The following is a 15533-nucleotide window of genomic DNA, read 5'->3' on the forward strand; positions in this document are numbered from 1 at the left end:
TGCTGAACCCAAGTCGGTCTTCGCTATTTTCAAGAAGGTAGTGGACCCTTGCGTCGACTCCTGCGCCTTTTGGTAGGCGATTCGTCATCCTCGTCTCTCTTCCTCTTATTCTGCGATGCTGGCAGATCTTGTGACCACTTGCCGATGAGGATGCGGGTGTCGTCCTTATCTCTGTCTCGAGGCTTGAGTGGCATGTCTTCAATGTCTGCAGCACTCGACCAGTTTTTGTACAGTGCGCTGAAGAATTTCGTCCTGTCATCTGCGGAGATGTTTATCACATCGGGGTCGGCATCGCGGTAGATCTCGGGTTTCTTTGTCTTCACCCATTTTCGGAGGTTGTCGGTGAGATCCAGCTTCTCACACAGACCGAAGTCTGTGGGACTGCTCGTGAAATGACCGCTTGGTCGCGATGCGAGGTATCCGCCATCTGCCTCGAAGTCCTCGGTACGAGTGCCTATCACAGGGAGAGGAATCCTGCCGGGCTCTTCCTTGATTTCGGGGGCCATATTAGCATGGCCAACCTGAACGGAGTCTGCAGAAGGCAGGCCCGGATCAGTTTGACCAGCTTGGCCGACATCGCCTTGCGCTTTCTGCATCATTGCCCGAGGTTTGGCGCGGGTCAGAAGCGAATATCGTCTGAGTAGGAGAGAGTAACGGGGTGCACGAAGGGCAACAAGGAAGAAGAGAGCGACAGGGTGCACGAAGGATAACAGGAGAGAAGAGGGCAAAATGCTGCATGAAGGAGACCAGAGGCTGAGAAAAGGTCAGGACTGAAAAGGGATCACGGGAGGGGGAGATGATGAGGAGGTGTGGCAGAGGAGGAGAAATGAGAAAGGGCGAAAGAGTATGAGGGTGGAATTTTTATGAATGCGTGGAGAGGAGTGCAGGCGGGAAGAGGTATAGACGAAGGGAAGAAGTGATATTATGAACAGCTTGGAAAGCCGAGGAGAGGAGGAGCAAGAAGAGGGAGACAATAAGGAGACAATCGCGAAAAGGGGCTACATTACGCTGCATAGAATATTTACGCTACTAACGCTTCTTTAATATGGATCAATGAGTGAAATAACATGAAAGTTCTAAAGCATTCACGTTTATTGCCATTTGGATTTTACCCCCTGAGATCATCTATCTCATGTTCAGATTACCTATGTTGAACTTTACGTTAGCAACGACCCTTCCGAGTGTAAACAGCGCCTGACCATGACACTTACCTTTAGGTAGTGAACAGTACAAGGAAGGAAAAACTTTCACACTTAGTTTCTATGAAATAATTTATTGGAAGGGTAGATCATCGTGCAAGTAGAGTCTACATCAAAACTCATCTTACATCTCCCCACGATATTCATGTCGTTCATCTCTCTAAGCATTGCTAACGCGTATAATCGAAGAAAAGGCAAAATGGCTCATCAGAGCGTCGAGGTGGCATTTACTCGTATTAAGGGTGCAGAATTAGAAGACTTCCTGGGAGACTCGAACGCCAGCACATCTCGCGTACCCTATGCGTTGATCACGCACTACTGCCATCTAGCATACTTAGAAAGGCACTGCCTAAGAGACCTACTTTTTGCCTGGCTCGAGGTTTCCCACAACACCACCGACCTTCTCAGTCTCTGCCCAATCACACGATCTCAACGCGAGTCCTTCTTCTCCAGCTTCTTCTCCAACTGGGATCCTCGCAAACCGACCTGCAGCCCAGAATACATACCTTATATGGAAACAGACGGAAAGATCGAAGTTGGCGTGTGGAGCCAAGATCTCCCAGCCTCGAGCGAGGAACCCGAACTTGCCCAAGAGGATGGCGAGCAGGAACCAACTCGTCAACTTCCGACAGCCAGGCAGGCTGGTCAGAAAGCGTTTATAGTTCCCTTAATTGACGACAACGGCAAGAAAATCGTGATCACATTCCTATATGTGGACGCTGATGGCAAGTTCTGTCATCATCCACAGTATGTAACTTTCAAGCCGGGCTTGACTCATGAAGATGCCTACATGCAAAGTATCAAAGAGTACGACGAGATCAAGATTTCCCGGGCTTATCAATACAATATCGAGGCCATAATTGACACTGCTCGTAAGCGAATCGCCAAATATTGCGATGACGGGGTTATAGAAGGTCGACTGCCCGTAACGGGCCACAGAGTCCCTACACGAGTTGATTTCGACCCGATCTTGCCCAAGATAGAGAGCGGTGACGCCTGTTGGGAGACATGATACGCTTGCATCAGCAACAGCTTGCCCTGCGCTAGAAGCGATCATATCATGAAAAGGTTTGTCATAGGTTGGTCGATCTATGGCTGGTATCCGGCTACTTAATTGTATGTCATCGGTATTAGCCTGGAACATGCTCCTCTTACATCCGCTGCTCAGGTTTGGTCTGAAGCTCCCCGAGCAGAGAATGATACCTACGATGGCGCAACCCTAGGAAACCAATGAAATGCTTCTGGCGCACACTCTTTTCTGCTTGTGCGCGGGATTATGATACTGAATGCGACAGAAAGTATCGTGCGATGGTCGCAACTCATGCTTTGAGTTCTGTGATGACTAGGGTATTCGATGTTGGCTCACGGTCTATCTGTCTTCAAGAGTCAAAATGAAAATCGATAGCGATATGAAATATAATGCTGTATGCTTTTGTTAACGGTATCGCATTGGTGTATTGCTCCAGTGTTGTGATCGATTCTGACGGATTGAAGGAGGAAGATCAATCATTTCAGCTATGAAAAATAAGTAAATGAATGATGAAAAAGCCCAGTGCTGACAGAAGTGCCTCGCCGTGAGGTAGAATACTTTCAGTGGATGTCAATATAATACTTTACCTAGATGCCTTATCTAAAGGTCGATGAGGTGAAGTACCCAGGTAAGTTTCCCTATATTTCGGTTGTCCTTATCTCGCTCGACAAATGACCCACGTTCAGGTCACGCAGCGCATTGACCAGGTGACCTATCTAAGGTAGCTCCCAGATCGTCGTTGCTACCTACCTAACTAGAGCTCACAACATTCAACCAAGCATCGATAATTCTTACCTTTCACCGATCCGCCATTCGACCTTTGACAACAAGTCTCATTTACTTCTCCAGCTTACACATAGCTTCATCCCCTAAAATGACTCAGGTTACGCCTGCAATGCTGAGCGCCCGCGCTTCGTCACTATCATTGCGACAACAAGCGCTATCGTCGTCAGCTACGCTCAACAACAATGCGACAGCCTCCCGAAAGCCCGAATCGAAGCAAAGTTCCAAGAACTTTATCATTTCAGATATGAAGGGCCGTGATACAAAGGATAACCGTGTTTGTGCTTCCTGTATTACCAAGCTTGCGCCTGATGAAGTCGGTCAGGTGAACTGGCACCTCGAGGCTGGCCAGGCCTGTAAACTGTGCCAGGTTGAGAAGATGGACCCTGAGTGTTTTACCAAGCCCTTCTGCGACTTTCTTCGGGAGAACCCTACGATTTTCCACACCGTTGATTACTTTGAAAACAAGCTGAAGGCGCTTGGATATGAGCAACTCTCCCCCCGCGATAACTGGTCGGGCAAGATTCAGCCTGGTGGCAAGTACTGGGTCACTCGCAATGGGAGCTCTCTTATCGCTTTCAAAGTTGGTAAAGCATATAAGCCTGGGAATGGTGTTGCTATGATCGGTGGCCACATTGACGCTCTTGCCGCGAAGCTCAAGCCCGTCAGCACAAAGCCTGTTAAAGCCGGATACATCCAACTGGGAGCTGCACCCTATGCTGGAGCTCTGAATGCAACCTGGTGGGACCGGGATCTCAGCATTGGTGGACGGGTTATCCTCGACGATAAAGAAACCGGAAAGAAGACTGTCAAGCTTGTGAAGCTAGATTGGCCCATCGCCCGAATCCCCACTCTTGCGCCTCATTTCGGAGTCGGTATGATGGGAAACAACAACGCTGAGACTCAAGCCGTTCCTATTATTGGCCTAGAGAGCTCACAACGTCCGTCTGCCGAGGCTCTCGGACCCGCTGGCTCCTTTGTCAACACTCAACCCCCACGACTGGTTGAGCTCATTGCCAAGGAACTCAACATCCAATCTTATAGTTCGATTGTCAACTGGGAACTCGAACTTTACGACTCTCAGCCCGCTCAGACCGGTGGCTTAGATCGGGAGTTCATCTTCGCTGGCCGCATTGATGATAAGCTCTGTAGTTGGGCAGCCCTTACCGCTCTCTTGGCATCTTCAGAAAACAGCGACGAGGGAGGAATCAAACTCGTCGCCCTTTTTGATGACGAAGAAGTAGGCAGTTTGTTGAGGCAAGGCGCTCGTGGTAACTTTCTTCCCTCTGTCGTTGAAAGAACTGTCGAGAGTCTATGTCCAGATGTATATGGACCAGGACTTCAAGGACAAACATGGTCTGCAAGCTTCCTCGCGTCTGCCGATGTCACACATGCCGGAAACCCCAACTTCCTTGAGAAGTATCTATCTGAGCATGTGCCAGAGCTCAATGTTGGCGTAGCCATCACCTACGACTCCAACGCTCACATGACAACTGATTCTGTCTCTGCTAGCATTATGGAGCGGGCAGGGGAGCTTGGTGGATGCCGGACACAGAGGTTTCAGATCCGAAGCGATTCCAGAAGCGGCGGAACCATTGGCCCAGCACTAAGCAGCATGATAGGCGTTAGAGCAGCAGACGTAGGCCTTCCACAACTGAGCATGCACTCGATCCGCGCCACCACTGGTGCGTTGGATCCCGGCCTGGGTGTCAAGTTCTTCAAGAGTTTCCTTGACAACTGGGAGAAGATTGACGCTGAGTGGCACTAGTGTGGGAGGTAAGGGCGTTTTATATTTGATTCAGGGGCTTTTTTTTTTGGATACCTGCTTGGATGGATGTTATGTTGTAGAGTTTGGCGATCTTAGACTAGAACTGTACACGATATAGATAGATTGAGAGCAATACGGAGTCTCTATCGTTTCATTTAAACGTCCACACCGCAACGAAGAAGGTTAAAGTCAGGGGTTGGCAAATCAGTGTCTATTATGGGTTCATAAGTCCAACATGACTACTGTAGCACATCCATCCGTTCAAAAGCCGATATTGACATCAAAACTCCAATCATCTGCCACTTCCATTGCCTATTATACCTAGCAGTAACTGAACCTTAATATCCATCCAACGTGGATACGCCCTACACGAGCAAGCCCTACATTTTGGTATGGGGGCCGGCCTTGAAAGATATTAGTAACAAGTCAAATGCTTAGTCCAAGGAAGAATGACTTGCCGTTGAGATCTACCGTGAATACACTTCCGTTTCAAACCTTTCGATCTCCATAGCCCGCCTTAGGTCGCAGGGCCTCGAGATCAGCGATAGCACAGTTCTTCATATGCTGATGTCTAAAGTGTTCGGACGCGAGAACCAGTCTAAGTAGATTGGGGGCCCGGCACTCAACCCCAAGCTGAATAGGGGCTCCAGCACCTGCAATGGCCCACTTCTGAATTCGACGTCGAGCAGCCTCAACGATGAGCTGCAGATTATGACTGCAGACTTTGTTCTTCTCAGAAATGTCGAAATGGGTCAAGAAATTGTGCTTGGCCTGGGCTTCAGATAGCCCGATTAAGAGCTTTACCTGAGATTTCAAGACTCTTTGTCCAGCCTTGTCTTTATAAAGCCAGGTAATGCCATCTGCGTCAAGGTCGAGTGAAAGATAGATAGGAATCGCGTTACCCTTGCGAACCTTGGTGCTTCGGCGTCCATTGCTGGTTGATTGCTGGAGGCATCGGGAGAGAAGTAGCCGACCTGGTACTGAATCTTTGGCTTGTCACGCGGAGGCAGAGGGTCACTCTCGGAAACTGGCATCTTGGAATCCCAGTCCTTAAAGACAGCAATCCAGAAGTGCTTGTAGGTCTCATCGGCCGGGAGATAGACATCACCCTTCCGCTGTACGTATTCGTACAGCTTGATAAGATCGTGCAGCCACATCTTCTCTTTGATGACGAGCTGGTTGTGTCCAGAAACGCACTCATCAGCCGCTCGGGTTTCAACGACATCCTGATCTTCAAGGAGATTCTTGAAACCGACTTCATGACAAATCGGATGCGATGAGGCTGCTGGAGCTACCTGCTGGGCGGGAAGTCCAGGCTGCTGAGGTTGCTGCATGAATAAGGAACTTCCACCTCCAGGAGTGTTGAGGGGCACACCCTGAGTAGACTGTGGCTGAGGCGGTACTCCGGCTCGTGGGTCTTGAATGGCAGCATATTGGTGCGGATGAGCCTGAAGTTGTGAACTCTGCTGGAAGTTTTGCTGAGAGAGATAGGGGTTCCCGAACTGCGGGTTGAAGGGAAATGCCGACTGAGTTGGAAATTGCTGTCCCATCTGAGGATACTGCTGTTGGCCAGCATGAGAAGCATACTGGAGAGCCTGCTGAGAGGGGTATGCATATGTATGCTGAACGAAGTTCGGGTTGGTAGACTGCTGCATGATATCCTGATGGGGAGTCTGCTGGGGCAAGGAGAAATTGGCAGCTGCCTGCATGCTAGTATAGCCGGCGATGAGATTCTGAGCATTGTACTGTTGGTTGGGGATGTCAGCGACGAGTTCACCGGCATGATCAGTGAGTTCCGAGGGAGCGGGAGGATGTTCTTGAGACTGATGAGCCTGAGTAACATGGGGATTCTGATGAGTTGCAGAAACTTGCTGAGCGTGGTTAGTTTGACTATTAAGGACTTGGGGTCCTGTAGTCGAAGCTGTCGCCTCAGGGCTATCGCTTGTGGTGGTGTTGGAAGCCATCGTGCCGATAGTGTTATAGGTTGAACGGTTCGAAGAAAGAGCAAAGAATCACAGATGAAGAACAAAACAAGATAGAATATAAATGATCAATACAATGAAATGATTGCCGAAGCAACCGTCTGTGTATGTTCTGATGTGTGTCATTCTCCACATTGCCAGTGCCGTGAGGTGTTCGAATATGAGAATAGTTGATTTTGACAGTGGCAGTGGCAGTGACTTATGGTTGCCATTCAATCTATACTTAGCAGTGGCTCTAGGATTGAATAGAAAATCGTCACAAGTAATGTTAATTCCTTGAAGACTGTCTCTTCAGTCCCTCGTCTGCTTCCTTATCTTCCTTTATTAACATCAATCTTCGACTCTTTTACATCAACAAAGACACAGAAGCTGCTTTACTCAACAACTATAACACATAGGCCCCCGCCCTTTAAGCTCCCTCAAAATCTCAATATGCCCGAGTATACCACAGAATATCTACAGTACTGGGGTGATGAATGGATTGCCCGTTGGTCAGAGAGCCACTGGGCTTTGGAAAACATAGCAAGGTGCACCTTGCAATATCTCAAGATATATGCAAACTGGGATGTCTGCTCCGGACTGTCGAAAAGCCCTTCCTATAGGTATAGGGCTGAACGTATCTTTGGCGTCGAATGGACACCATATGAGGCTGATGGAACTATCAAATACGCAGTCTCTTGTGGCTTCGGCGAGCTCGCCTTGCTGGAAAGCGAGTGGGCCAGAAATCGATTGGAGAAGTTTGAGGAGCGGTACTGGTCAAATGAGCTTATTGCAGAGGGTCAGTTTATGTGCGGCTGCATCTCCGGCACTCTCTTCAAAATGGTGCTTTGGATCGATTGGGTTGAACAACGCTGGGACAGTATCGTCGACGAGGTCGAACGTCTGCTCATGGCCCACTCCGAACGTGAGGCGATCATTGAGGAAGCGCTGGAGAGATCCGCTTAAGCATGGCCCTCAAAGGGGCTTCCTGACCGGAAGACGTATGCCACAGAGTCTTTCTTGATGGACTTACGCAAGCTTCGGAGAAGATCCCAACATACGGGTATGGGGATCGAGATGAAGATGTATGAGATGATGCCAAGTCTTGTTCACTGTCGCCATTCTCACGCAAGTTGTGAGTTCCTTACATGCCCCATGCCATGTTACTAACTGATGATAGATTGCGCCAAATGTCCAGTTGAGCACCTTAGAGATGCGAATTGGTCAGTCACCAACTCGCCTTGCCGAAATTTCTTGCTCTGTTCGTTTGCCAGTGTGCTACCCCTGATTCGTTGGACGTATCAAACAAGTCAGAGGAGAAGATGAGGAACACTAGTTCTCATTATGTCTTGCGATGGAGTGTTGGTTTTGTTATTATTGGAAGATCGCAGCTGTTTCTTGGCAGAGTATCATACTTTGAAGGAGAACAATAGTCTCCTGTCTCTCTACTGACGAAATTTGCATTGGCGTTTATAGCTTCTACTGAGTCTTATAGGATAATATAGGTCTTGGCTTTTGTCTAGACAGTCGAGATAATTGATCTTACTAAGAAACTGTGTCTTGTCCGGTACAATAGGAGTTTAGTCTGAACAGTTTCGTATATGACATGATTCATAATAATAATGTTTGGCAGATCAGAGCTTTTGTTCCCGGCTCGCCAAATTGCTTAGGCATGTTTTTGCTAAACTTTCAGCACCTAGTTCTCTAATATGCCCCTGGATCCGGATCACCTTAGCTCTTGAGCCACTAGTAGATCTTTGAGGAGGATCTAATTAGGAGCCCTTTCAGGATGATCTTGAAAGTTTAACTATTCTTCCATAGCTGATTACTACACCTAATATTGACAGCCTTTTTTCAAATCTGGCCTTCCAACTTGTACTTGAGGAGGGCAGAAAGTAGATCTTTACAAGCACTTGATTCACCTCGCACTTTGGAGGATGGGCAGGCTCAGCGAGTTGAGCACCAGTAGGCTCAGTCGGCTACATAATTGGCTGGGAAGAATGAAATCGATCAGCAGGAAAGCGTTGGAACATGGACGCTACCCGGAGAAAGGAAGAGCACCAGCGGTGAGGATATTATCCAGGATGATATCAATAGTGATGTCATTTCATGGTAATGATGAGTAAAAGAAGGAAGACGTAAGGTCTGAGGACCCCCTTACTTGGATCAGGGCGAAATAACAGTCCCACACAAGATAGCAACTCTACAATTTCCATACTCCCTTATGATAGAATTATCAAACTCTATCCGTGGAAACTTAACCTTAAGAAGAAATTCCTCTCTTAAGGGGCAGAAAGGGATGGTACGATAACGTTCAATTGTACTCAGTAATGTTATATCAGATCTACACCTAGAGAGAAGCCAAGCTCGCAACATCTTACGCATTCTTCGACACCTTTAGTTGGTTTAGCATATTGCAGACCTAAATACTCAATTAGATGATAGAGAGCTTGCACTGCTGACAGTAGATGAACTGGCAGTATCAATCACTGAAATTACCTGAGGCATCCATCCATGTCTTAGCTGTGGTGCCCCGAAAAGATCTTGGGAAAGAGCGAGCAAATACAATGCCAGTGGGACCTCCTTTACTACACTCGATCCCTCATCGTCTTTTCGCATCATCTCCTATCACAAAGCGGCGGAAGGCAATCTTACATACGTGTTTCTATATTTGTGTAAGCAATTGGTTTACAGTATTCTCATCTACCTCTCTTTACTGACCTGAGAAAGAAATAGTCCTCTATCATTGCCGAATACGCCATGGCCTCTCAAGGGCGCAACAGGCTGATTCTGCGAGAAGACATCATGAGCGACGACAAAGTGTCTTCGTCCAGAGACCCCAATACAGTCCTGAGCAACCATAGAAAGCTCACCAGGGAAGAAAAGCTCGCTCTCATCCAACATGCCCAAGAATACGCCTGGGTTCTTGTTCACCAACGAGGGCAGCTAGCGCAAACTCCAAGAAGCTCTTGAAGAAGTTCTACTCCGAGATATTCCTCCATTGGTCGACTGCTCAGAAGAGGAATCATTACCCGTCGCACGTCCGTCGCTTGAGCACGGAGGCTCCTGTAGGATCCTTAAAGAAGACTTTCTACAATGAGGCTGCCAAGGATGTCACACGAAAGTGTGATGAACCTGCTTACTTACGATTATTTGTCAATGAAAACGCTGAGTCCATAGAATGGACTTGGCACAACGGTCAAGGACTGGCTTTTACTCCGGAGCCTATTGAATTCGAGCCAGGCCTCACTGCCACTCAAGCCAAAATCAATGCTATTCACAACTACGACGACCATGAGCGACAACGAATAAGTTCCTACAATATTCAACGCATCATCTGTGCTACGCGTCGGATACTAGTCAAGTGGGCAGCTGGTGGAAGTAAGAACCCGGCCAAGTTTGATCCAGAAGACATGGTCAGAAATCCACCTACTTGTACTTGCATCCGACCTTGCCCGTTCTATGGCCACCGCGTACTCTCAGATTGTTGAAGGCATGAATGGAGAAAGCGATGTAGGAACTGACGACCCTGACAGTAACTGAAGCATGTTCACGGCGCTTCACAATACTGGAAGTCATACTCTCAATATTCAGCAAAACCCAGTTCATGGTTCACCATTAAGCAATAATATCTGTCCATGGGCTTTCCGGCCTTGAGAATATTTGTTAAATAACTGGAAGCTTGGCAATTTACACGTTGCTAAAGTTACAATCATGGCTATTGGGGCGGGTTAGAGCTGTCTCATTAACAATTAGCAACACTCGCCCCCTTTACTCCTATTTTCACTTGCTTGTGGTATACCATTCTTCTTCCAAGATTTTTCGTTGAACAACAATCTAACCCTGAAAAGATACACTTTCTCTACTTTCATGTATGATGGATGAAGAACGGTTACGATATGATGGACCGAACATACATTGATACATGAAGGGGCACCAGATTTGGTTGTTGATAGGAGGTTGCATAGTACATCGGCTTTAGTTCTACTGAAGTCGATACTGAGAAATTATAGCATAGCCCCTTTTATTTTCGTCAAGACATACGACTGGACTTCAACAGCACGCGAGAAGCCGAGAGAAATGCGGACTTGGACTATGACAACTACTCGATACGTATCACTTCTAAGCCCAGAGTTTGATGTTGATCTTCCTGTAAGCACAATCCGATTAGATTTAGAGACGGTGAACGACAAATACTGAGGTTTTTTTATTACAAGACTGATTCCTTTTAGCTAAATCGCCCTCTAACTGTTCCGTGAAGAGATAAAGCCACAGAAATATGAACCCTTCCAGCCACGCAAAATATCACCTGGTTTCGTAAATGTCCTTTAAAAATTTAGGCCTCCAGGGGGGACGCTGAAGCGATCTACTTTAACTTGCTTCAATCTAGTTTGATGTACTTCCCCATTCTGAGAAAAAGTCAACAATCAACCACTTTGCCTTGGAAAAGCAGAAACATACCGCTTACGGAGAGTCTTTTCACGATTGGAGAAATGGGTTTGCATGTTCTTGGCTTTTGAGGCACCTTTTTTTATTCTTCTGCGAGCCTGGCCCATCTTTGCATTCATTCTTTGCCTGTATTCCTCGATGGACTTTTTGACTTGTTGTGAAAACTGTGACGACTTTGAAGATTGATCAGATTTGGAAGGACTCGAAGAGCTTGAAGACCACGAAGGCCGCGACCATAAGGACCGTATCAATCCACTCATCTTGCCAAGCGAGGTAGGAGAGAAGGTTTGCGAGTGGTAGATGGTGTCGTGATGCAGAGGTTGTGAGTGTAGTAGAAACTTGTCACAGCAAGGAGTGTAGGGAAGAAGCGTGACTGAGAGGTTAAAACGTGTCCCAAGTCAAAGAGAGACCAGCTCTTTATATACATGCCTTGCATTGGAAATATTATCTTGTAATAAGCTAAAAGTACAGTCAAGGTAGTCCATGAATTCGGGAATTTTCAAGCATGTCTGGCTGATACAGTTGGAGATGACTGCCACAGGGGACTAGCTCTCGCGCAAGAATTCTGGCTTGTCGGATGTTGTTGATTCGGCGGAGCCGCTCTTCCTCTTCCTCTTCTTCTACCAGTTCGAATATCCTATCCATCACACCGTGGACATCGAAACCCGCCTGGCGAAGGCAGCCGGAGGCGTACTGTCCTTCTGCAATATATATGTTGTTGTCGATGGCGAAGAGGTCAAAACGCCAGAGTCTGTCTGCCGCCCAAGCGGTCTCCAGGTCGACCATGTCGCCGCTGGTGACTGAGGGGCGCCATGAGTGGCCGTCGTCGGTGTTCCACATTACCCCGAAGATGACATTGGTTCTCTTGCGGTATAGTTCGCTGGTTGCCAGACGATCGATGACCTCGGTGCTGGCGATGTTGGCCATGAGACATATCGCGAGTCTCGCGTGGCTTCTGACACTCCATACGGCATTCGACCATCTGACCAGCCACTCTCTGCCAAGATCATTGAGATATGTCTGCGAATACTCCGGCATCTGGAGACGTTAGCTCTGTTATTGTGCTGTTAGGAGCAGATAGAAATACCGTAGTGCTTGTTTTTTTGTTGATATAGTGCAGGGAGTTCCGGAGATGTGAGGTTGAGGAGTTGAGGAGTTGAGAAGTTGAATGGTAAACATTGCAAGAAGGATTTTCACCTACGGTTAAGCTAAGATGGAAGACTTTAGGATGAACTATCCTAAGCTTAGGATATCCTTAGGTCATCCTCATCAAAAAGATGCTGAGTTTAGAAGAGCCCTGAGGGTCAGGCAGTGCCAGCCACTGTCAAGCATTTTACCGCTCGAGTAGGTATCACCAGAATTGGATAGGTAGTAACACAATGCCCTGATTCACCTTACAATGGAACGAACGACCACCTGGCAACTTTTCAACCTGTCTACTCGCCATTATCGTTGGTAGTAAGACTTTAGCAGGAAATGTGTGTACTGATTGACCGACAGTGACTGAGCTACCACTCCGCGCCATCTGACCTTTTTGGGCATCTGGCAGGATATAATGGTTCAGTACCTGTATGAGGGACGGTACGAGATGGCTGCTCAAAACATGGAAACTATTTCCAAAGGCCAGCACTTCGACGGGAGGAGTCGGTCCGTTCTTGGTATTATGAGGGAGGAGGGATGAGGTTGAATGGTCTGCCTTAGCTTCGACAGCAGTGACCCGTGCTCTAACGCTTCCCCGGCTTGGGCGGCTTGGGCGGCTTGGGGACATTATCGTCGTTCAGCCGCGCCTCAGTCCTGCCTCTGAGCTGATGATCTTGAGTTTCTCCCGGGACTGTGCGGAGGTCGACAAGCGGCACGTTCAGCGTGTCCAGCACGCTGCCTCTCCAAGTGAAGTCGAGCCAGGTGGCGATAGGAGTAATGGGTGTTTGCCCAAAGTTGACCCTGTCGTAGACTTTGGGTTTCAACTGGGGATCCATGTACTGAAGCGCGAGGAGAATCTGGATCTGAAATACTGTGTCGTTTGCACCGTTATGAAGTATATCATGACCTCCTTTCCGTCTGTCTCCGGCGCGGAAGAGCCTGTTGTGTCTGCAGCGGAGACCAATGGCATCCATGACAGTCTGGCAGCCAAGTTGTTTTGTGAACATATGGTGCTTTTGGAGATCAAATAGTTGGATATTTGGTCGCGAGAACCAGTCAAGCCTAGACGTGCTAGTGTATCTAGCTCCAATGTCGAGTCCCATGTCAGGAAGACGATGTTTCGATCAATCTTGTTAGCCTTTTCATATGCTGTGCGCTCGCGAGACTTGAGAAGGTTTGCGAGGGGGCTTTCGAGGGTTGGGGCTAGTTGGTCTGAATCTATGTATTGGGACGGTCCGAACACAAAGCTGTAAGGTTCTGTGGTATGCCAGGCCTCACAGTTGCCACCGAAGTGACCCCGGAATTCGTTGATGATATAATGGCTTGGGTGCATTTTGTAGAATAGGTTGGAGGCTCGGTCTCCGGGGGGTGGGTAGGGCTTTGCTTCCTTCAGCAAGGATTCAACCATTGGGCGTGTGTCGAACCATGCCCAACCCAGTTCAGTGATTGGTTTGAAGTAGTATTGGCTACCAGAGGCACACTTGCTGGTCAAAAACCAGCATAGATCTTCAAAGTCAATCGACACGAGAATGGGTTCTTTCCAGCCTTCTGGCACAGGGCATTTTGGTGCGAGATACGAGCACGGGATAGCCGCATGGCCTCCTAGGCATCGGCTGTCTCTTCCGCACGGTCTCCGATGGGCTCAGGGACCAGAAGGGTTGGTTCTCGACAATTTTCTGGGACATGAGGTGCGACCCTCGTACCGACTGCAGCGAAATGCATTAGTCGGCGGCGAGCAACATTGGTGATGCAGGCGATGTTGTATTCTTTGATCCGAGATTCCGCATGTCGGTCGAACCTGAGGATAGCCTGATCAAGGGCATCTCCTAGTGGCAGTTCCATTTCGACATAACGAGGATTGACGAACCTTCCCCTCTCGTCTTTCCACAGGGGTACGAGGAGCTGGTTGAGACCAGCAGCAGGAGATACGCTCATATAAACAGGGCAGTCTCGAAGTCGGTGAGCACCGGGTGGCCCAGGATACTCAGCGCTTGGGGGGTGGTCTATACGCAGTGTGCCAACTCTGATTCTATTGTCGATCAGAGTGACTGGCTTCAAGGGCTTATCATCAGCATTTCCCACTGTAGTGTCCCAGTCTTCAAATACCGTGTCCCAGAATCCTTTCCAATGCTCGAGCTGGAAAGGGGTATGGGACCGTTCCTTAACTTCATGCATCAACTGACAAAGCCCGAGGAGACGGCTAAGTTCATTGCGTGAAAGATCCTCTTTTTCATATAAGATAGACCTTGGGTGGCGATCAGCGACATGTGCAGTCTGGTTGACAGCATCCGTATGCGAGATGCCTCCTCCGGGAGGAGCTTGCGGGGGTTTTTGGGGAGGATGAGCTGGTCTTGGGTAGCAGGAGATACGCTCATATAGATCGGGCAGCCAGCAAGTCGCGCCGGGCCAGGTGGATTAGGAAATTCGGCACTGGGTGGGTGGTTGCCTTTGAGCTTGCCAACCCTGACTCGATTCTCTTGTAGAGTGGCGGGCCGAAGCGGCAGGTCATCAGTATTCTCCGACGTGGTATCCCAGTTCTTGAATGCATTTGTTCCCAGAAGTGTCTCCAGTGTTTGAGTTGATATGGGACATTGGGGCCTTCTTCGACGCCGTGCATCATTTGTGCGAGGTCGATAAAAATTGAGAGTTCAGCACGGGTCAGACTTTCTTCCGTAAAGAGGATGGACATCGGGGGGCGCCCAGCACCATGTCTAGTCTGGTCAATGGCCTCAATAATTGAGATACCTTGGATGGGAGGAGCTTGGGGGGGTGTTGGAGAGGTGGAGCTTGAGGGATCGGAGCTCGTGGATGAGGGATGGGATCATCGTCGTCGTCGATAACGATGCCGACGTGGTCTTGCGGGTTCGCCATCTTGAATTAGAGTTAGCGAGGGAATGAAGATGAGAAAGATGAGGGAATGCAGAGAGAGGAGGCAGAAGGGGGGGGCGAGGAGATAAAGATATCAGAGAAGGGTTGATTAGCCCTAACATGAGAGTGACGCGTTTTGTTATTTCTTTGGTTTATGGCACTGGCACTGACTGGCACCGGCAACAGGAATAATTAGCGTTATAGTTAGAACTGGTATTAGCTTCCTTCTGTGCCTTATATTATACAAGATTGACCTCAAGGGGCGTCCAGGAACATGTTCAGTCTGGTCGATTGCGTCAACATATGATCTGCTTTCTCGGGGAGGAGGCCGGGGA

General features: G+C 48.5%; 9 protein-coding genes across 9 annotated transcripts; 4 read left to right on the forward strand and 5 right to left on the reverse strand.

Annotated features, from left to right (window-relative positions):
* Positions 1-29: 29 nt before the first annotated feature.
* FTJAE_11199 (uncharacterized protein) lies at positions 30-596 on the reverse strand (the record flags this gene model as incomplete). The annotated part of the gene is made up of 1 exon (XM_037344116.1): positions 30-596. The coding sequence occupies one exon, from the start codon at positions 594-596 to the stop codon at positions 30-32; it is 567 nt and encodes a 188-aa protein (XP_037201743.1).
* An 802-nt stretch (positions 597-1398) lies between these two features.
* Positions 1399-2211, forward strand: FTJAE_11200 (uncharacterized protein; the record flags this gene model as incomplete). Its single annotated transcript, XM_037344119.1, has 1 exon — positions 1399-2211. One exon carries the CDS (start codon positions 1399-1401, stop codon positions 2209-2211), a length of 813 nt encoding a protein of 270 aa, XP_037201744.1.
* A 913-nt stretch (positions 2212-3124) lies between these two features.
* On the forward strand, positions 3125-4780 carry FTJAE_11201 (aminopeptidase yscI precursor vacuolar; the record flags this gene model as incomplete). The annotated part of the gene is made up of 1 exon (XM_037344120.1): positions 3125-4780. One exon carries the CDS (start codon positions 3125-3127, stop codon positions 4778-4780), a length of 1656 nt encoding a protein of 551 aa, XP_037201745.1.
* Positions 4781-5269: 489 nt separating this feature from the next.
* Positions 5270-6744, reverse strand: FTJAE_11202 (uncharacterized protein; the record flags this gene model as incomplete). Its single annotated transcript, XM_037344121.1, has 2 exons — positions 5270-5714; positions 5762-6744. 2 exons carry the CDS (start codon positions 6742-6744, stop codon positions 5270-5272), a joined length of 1428 nt encoding a protein of 475 aa, XP_037201746.1.
* A 450-nt stretch (positions 6745-7194) lies between these two features.
* FTJAE_11203 (uncharacterized protein) lies at positions 7195-7707 on the forward strand (the record flags this gene model as incomplete). The annotated part of the gene is made up of 1 exon (XM_037344122.1): positions 7195-7707. One exon carries the CDS (start codon positions 7195-7197, stop codon positions 7705-7707), a length of 513 nt encoding a protein of 170 aa, XP_037201747.1.
* A 1794-nt stretch (positions 7708-9501) lies between these two features.
* On the forward strand, positions 9502-10232 carry FTJAE_11204 (uncharacterized protein; the record flags this gene model as incomplete). The annotated part of the gene is made up of 2 exons (XM_037344123.1): positions 9502-9663; positions 9705-10232. The coding sequence occupies 2 exons, from the start codon at positions 9502-9504 to the stop codon at positions 10230-10232; spliced, it is 690 nt and encodes a 229-aa protein (XP_037201748.1).
* Positions 10233-11661: 1429 nt separating this feature from the next.
* FTJAE_11205 (uncharacterized protein) lies at positions 11662-12228 on the reverse strand (the record flags this gene model as incomplete). The annotated part of the gene is made up of 1 exon (XM_037344124.1): positions 11662-12228. The coding sequence occupies one exon, from the start codon at positions 12226-12228 to the stop codon at positions 11662-11664; it is 567 nt and encodes a 188-aa protein (XP_037201749.1).
* A 686-nt stretch (positions 12229-12914) lies between these two features.
* FTJAE_11206 (uncharacterized protein) lies at positions 12915-13663 on the reverse strand (the record flags this gene model as incomplete). Its single annotated transcript, XM_037344125.1, has 2 exons — positions 12915-13193; positions 13238-13663. The coding sequence occupies 2 exons, from the start codon at positions 13661-13663 to the stop codon at positions 12915-12917; spliced, it is 705 nt and encodes a 234-aa protein (XP_037201750.1).
* Positions 13664-13932: 269 nt separating this feature from the next.
* Positions 13933-15201, reverse strand: FTJAE_11207 (uncharacterized protein; the record flags this gene model as incomplete). The annotated part of the gene is made up of 3 exons (XM_037344126.1): positions 13933-14466; positions 14514-14894; positions 15076-15201. 3 exons carry the CDS (start codon positions 15199-15201, stop codon positions 13933-13935), a joined length of 1041 nt encoding a protein of 346 aa, XP_037201751.1.
* Between the last annotated feature and the right edge of the window lie 332 nt (positions 15202-15533).

This window comes from Fusarium tjaetaba (genome assembly GCF_013396195.1).
Source record: "Fusarium tjaetaba strain NRRL 66243 chromosome Unknown NRRL66243_c0000274, whole genome shotgun sequence".
In the NCBI taxonomy this organism is placed as follows: Eukaryota; Fungi; Ascomycota; class Sordariomycetes; order Hypocreales; family Nectriaceae; genus Fusarium; species Fusarium tjaetaba.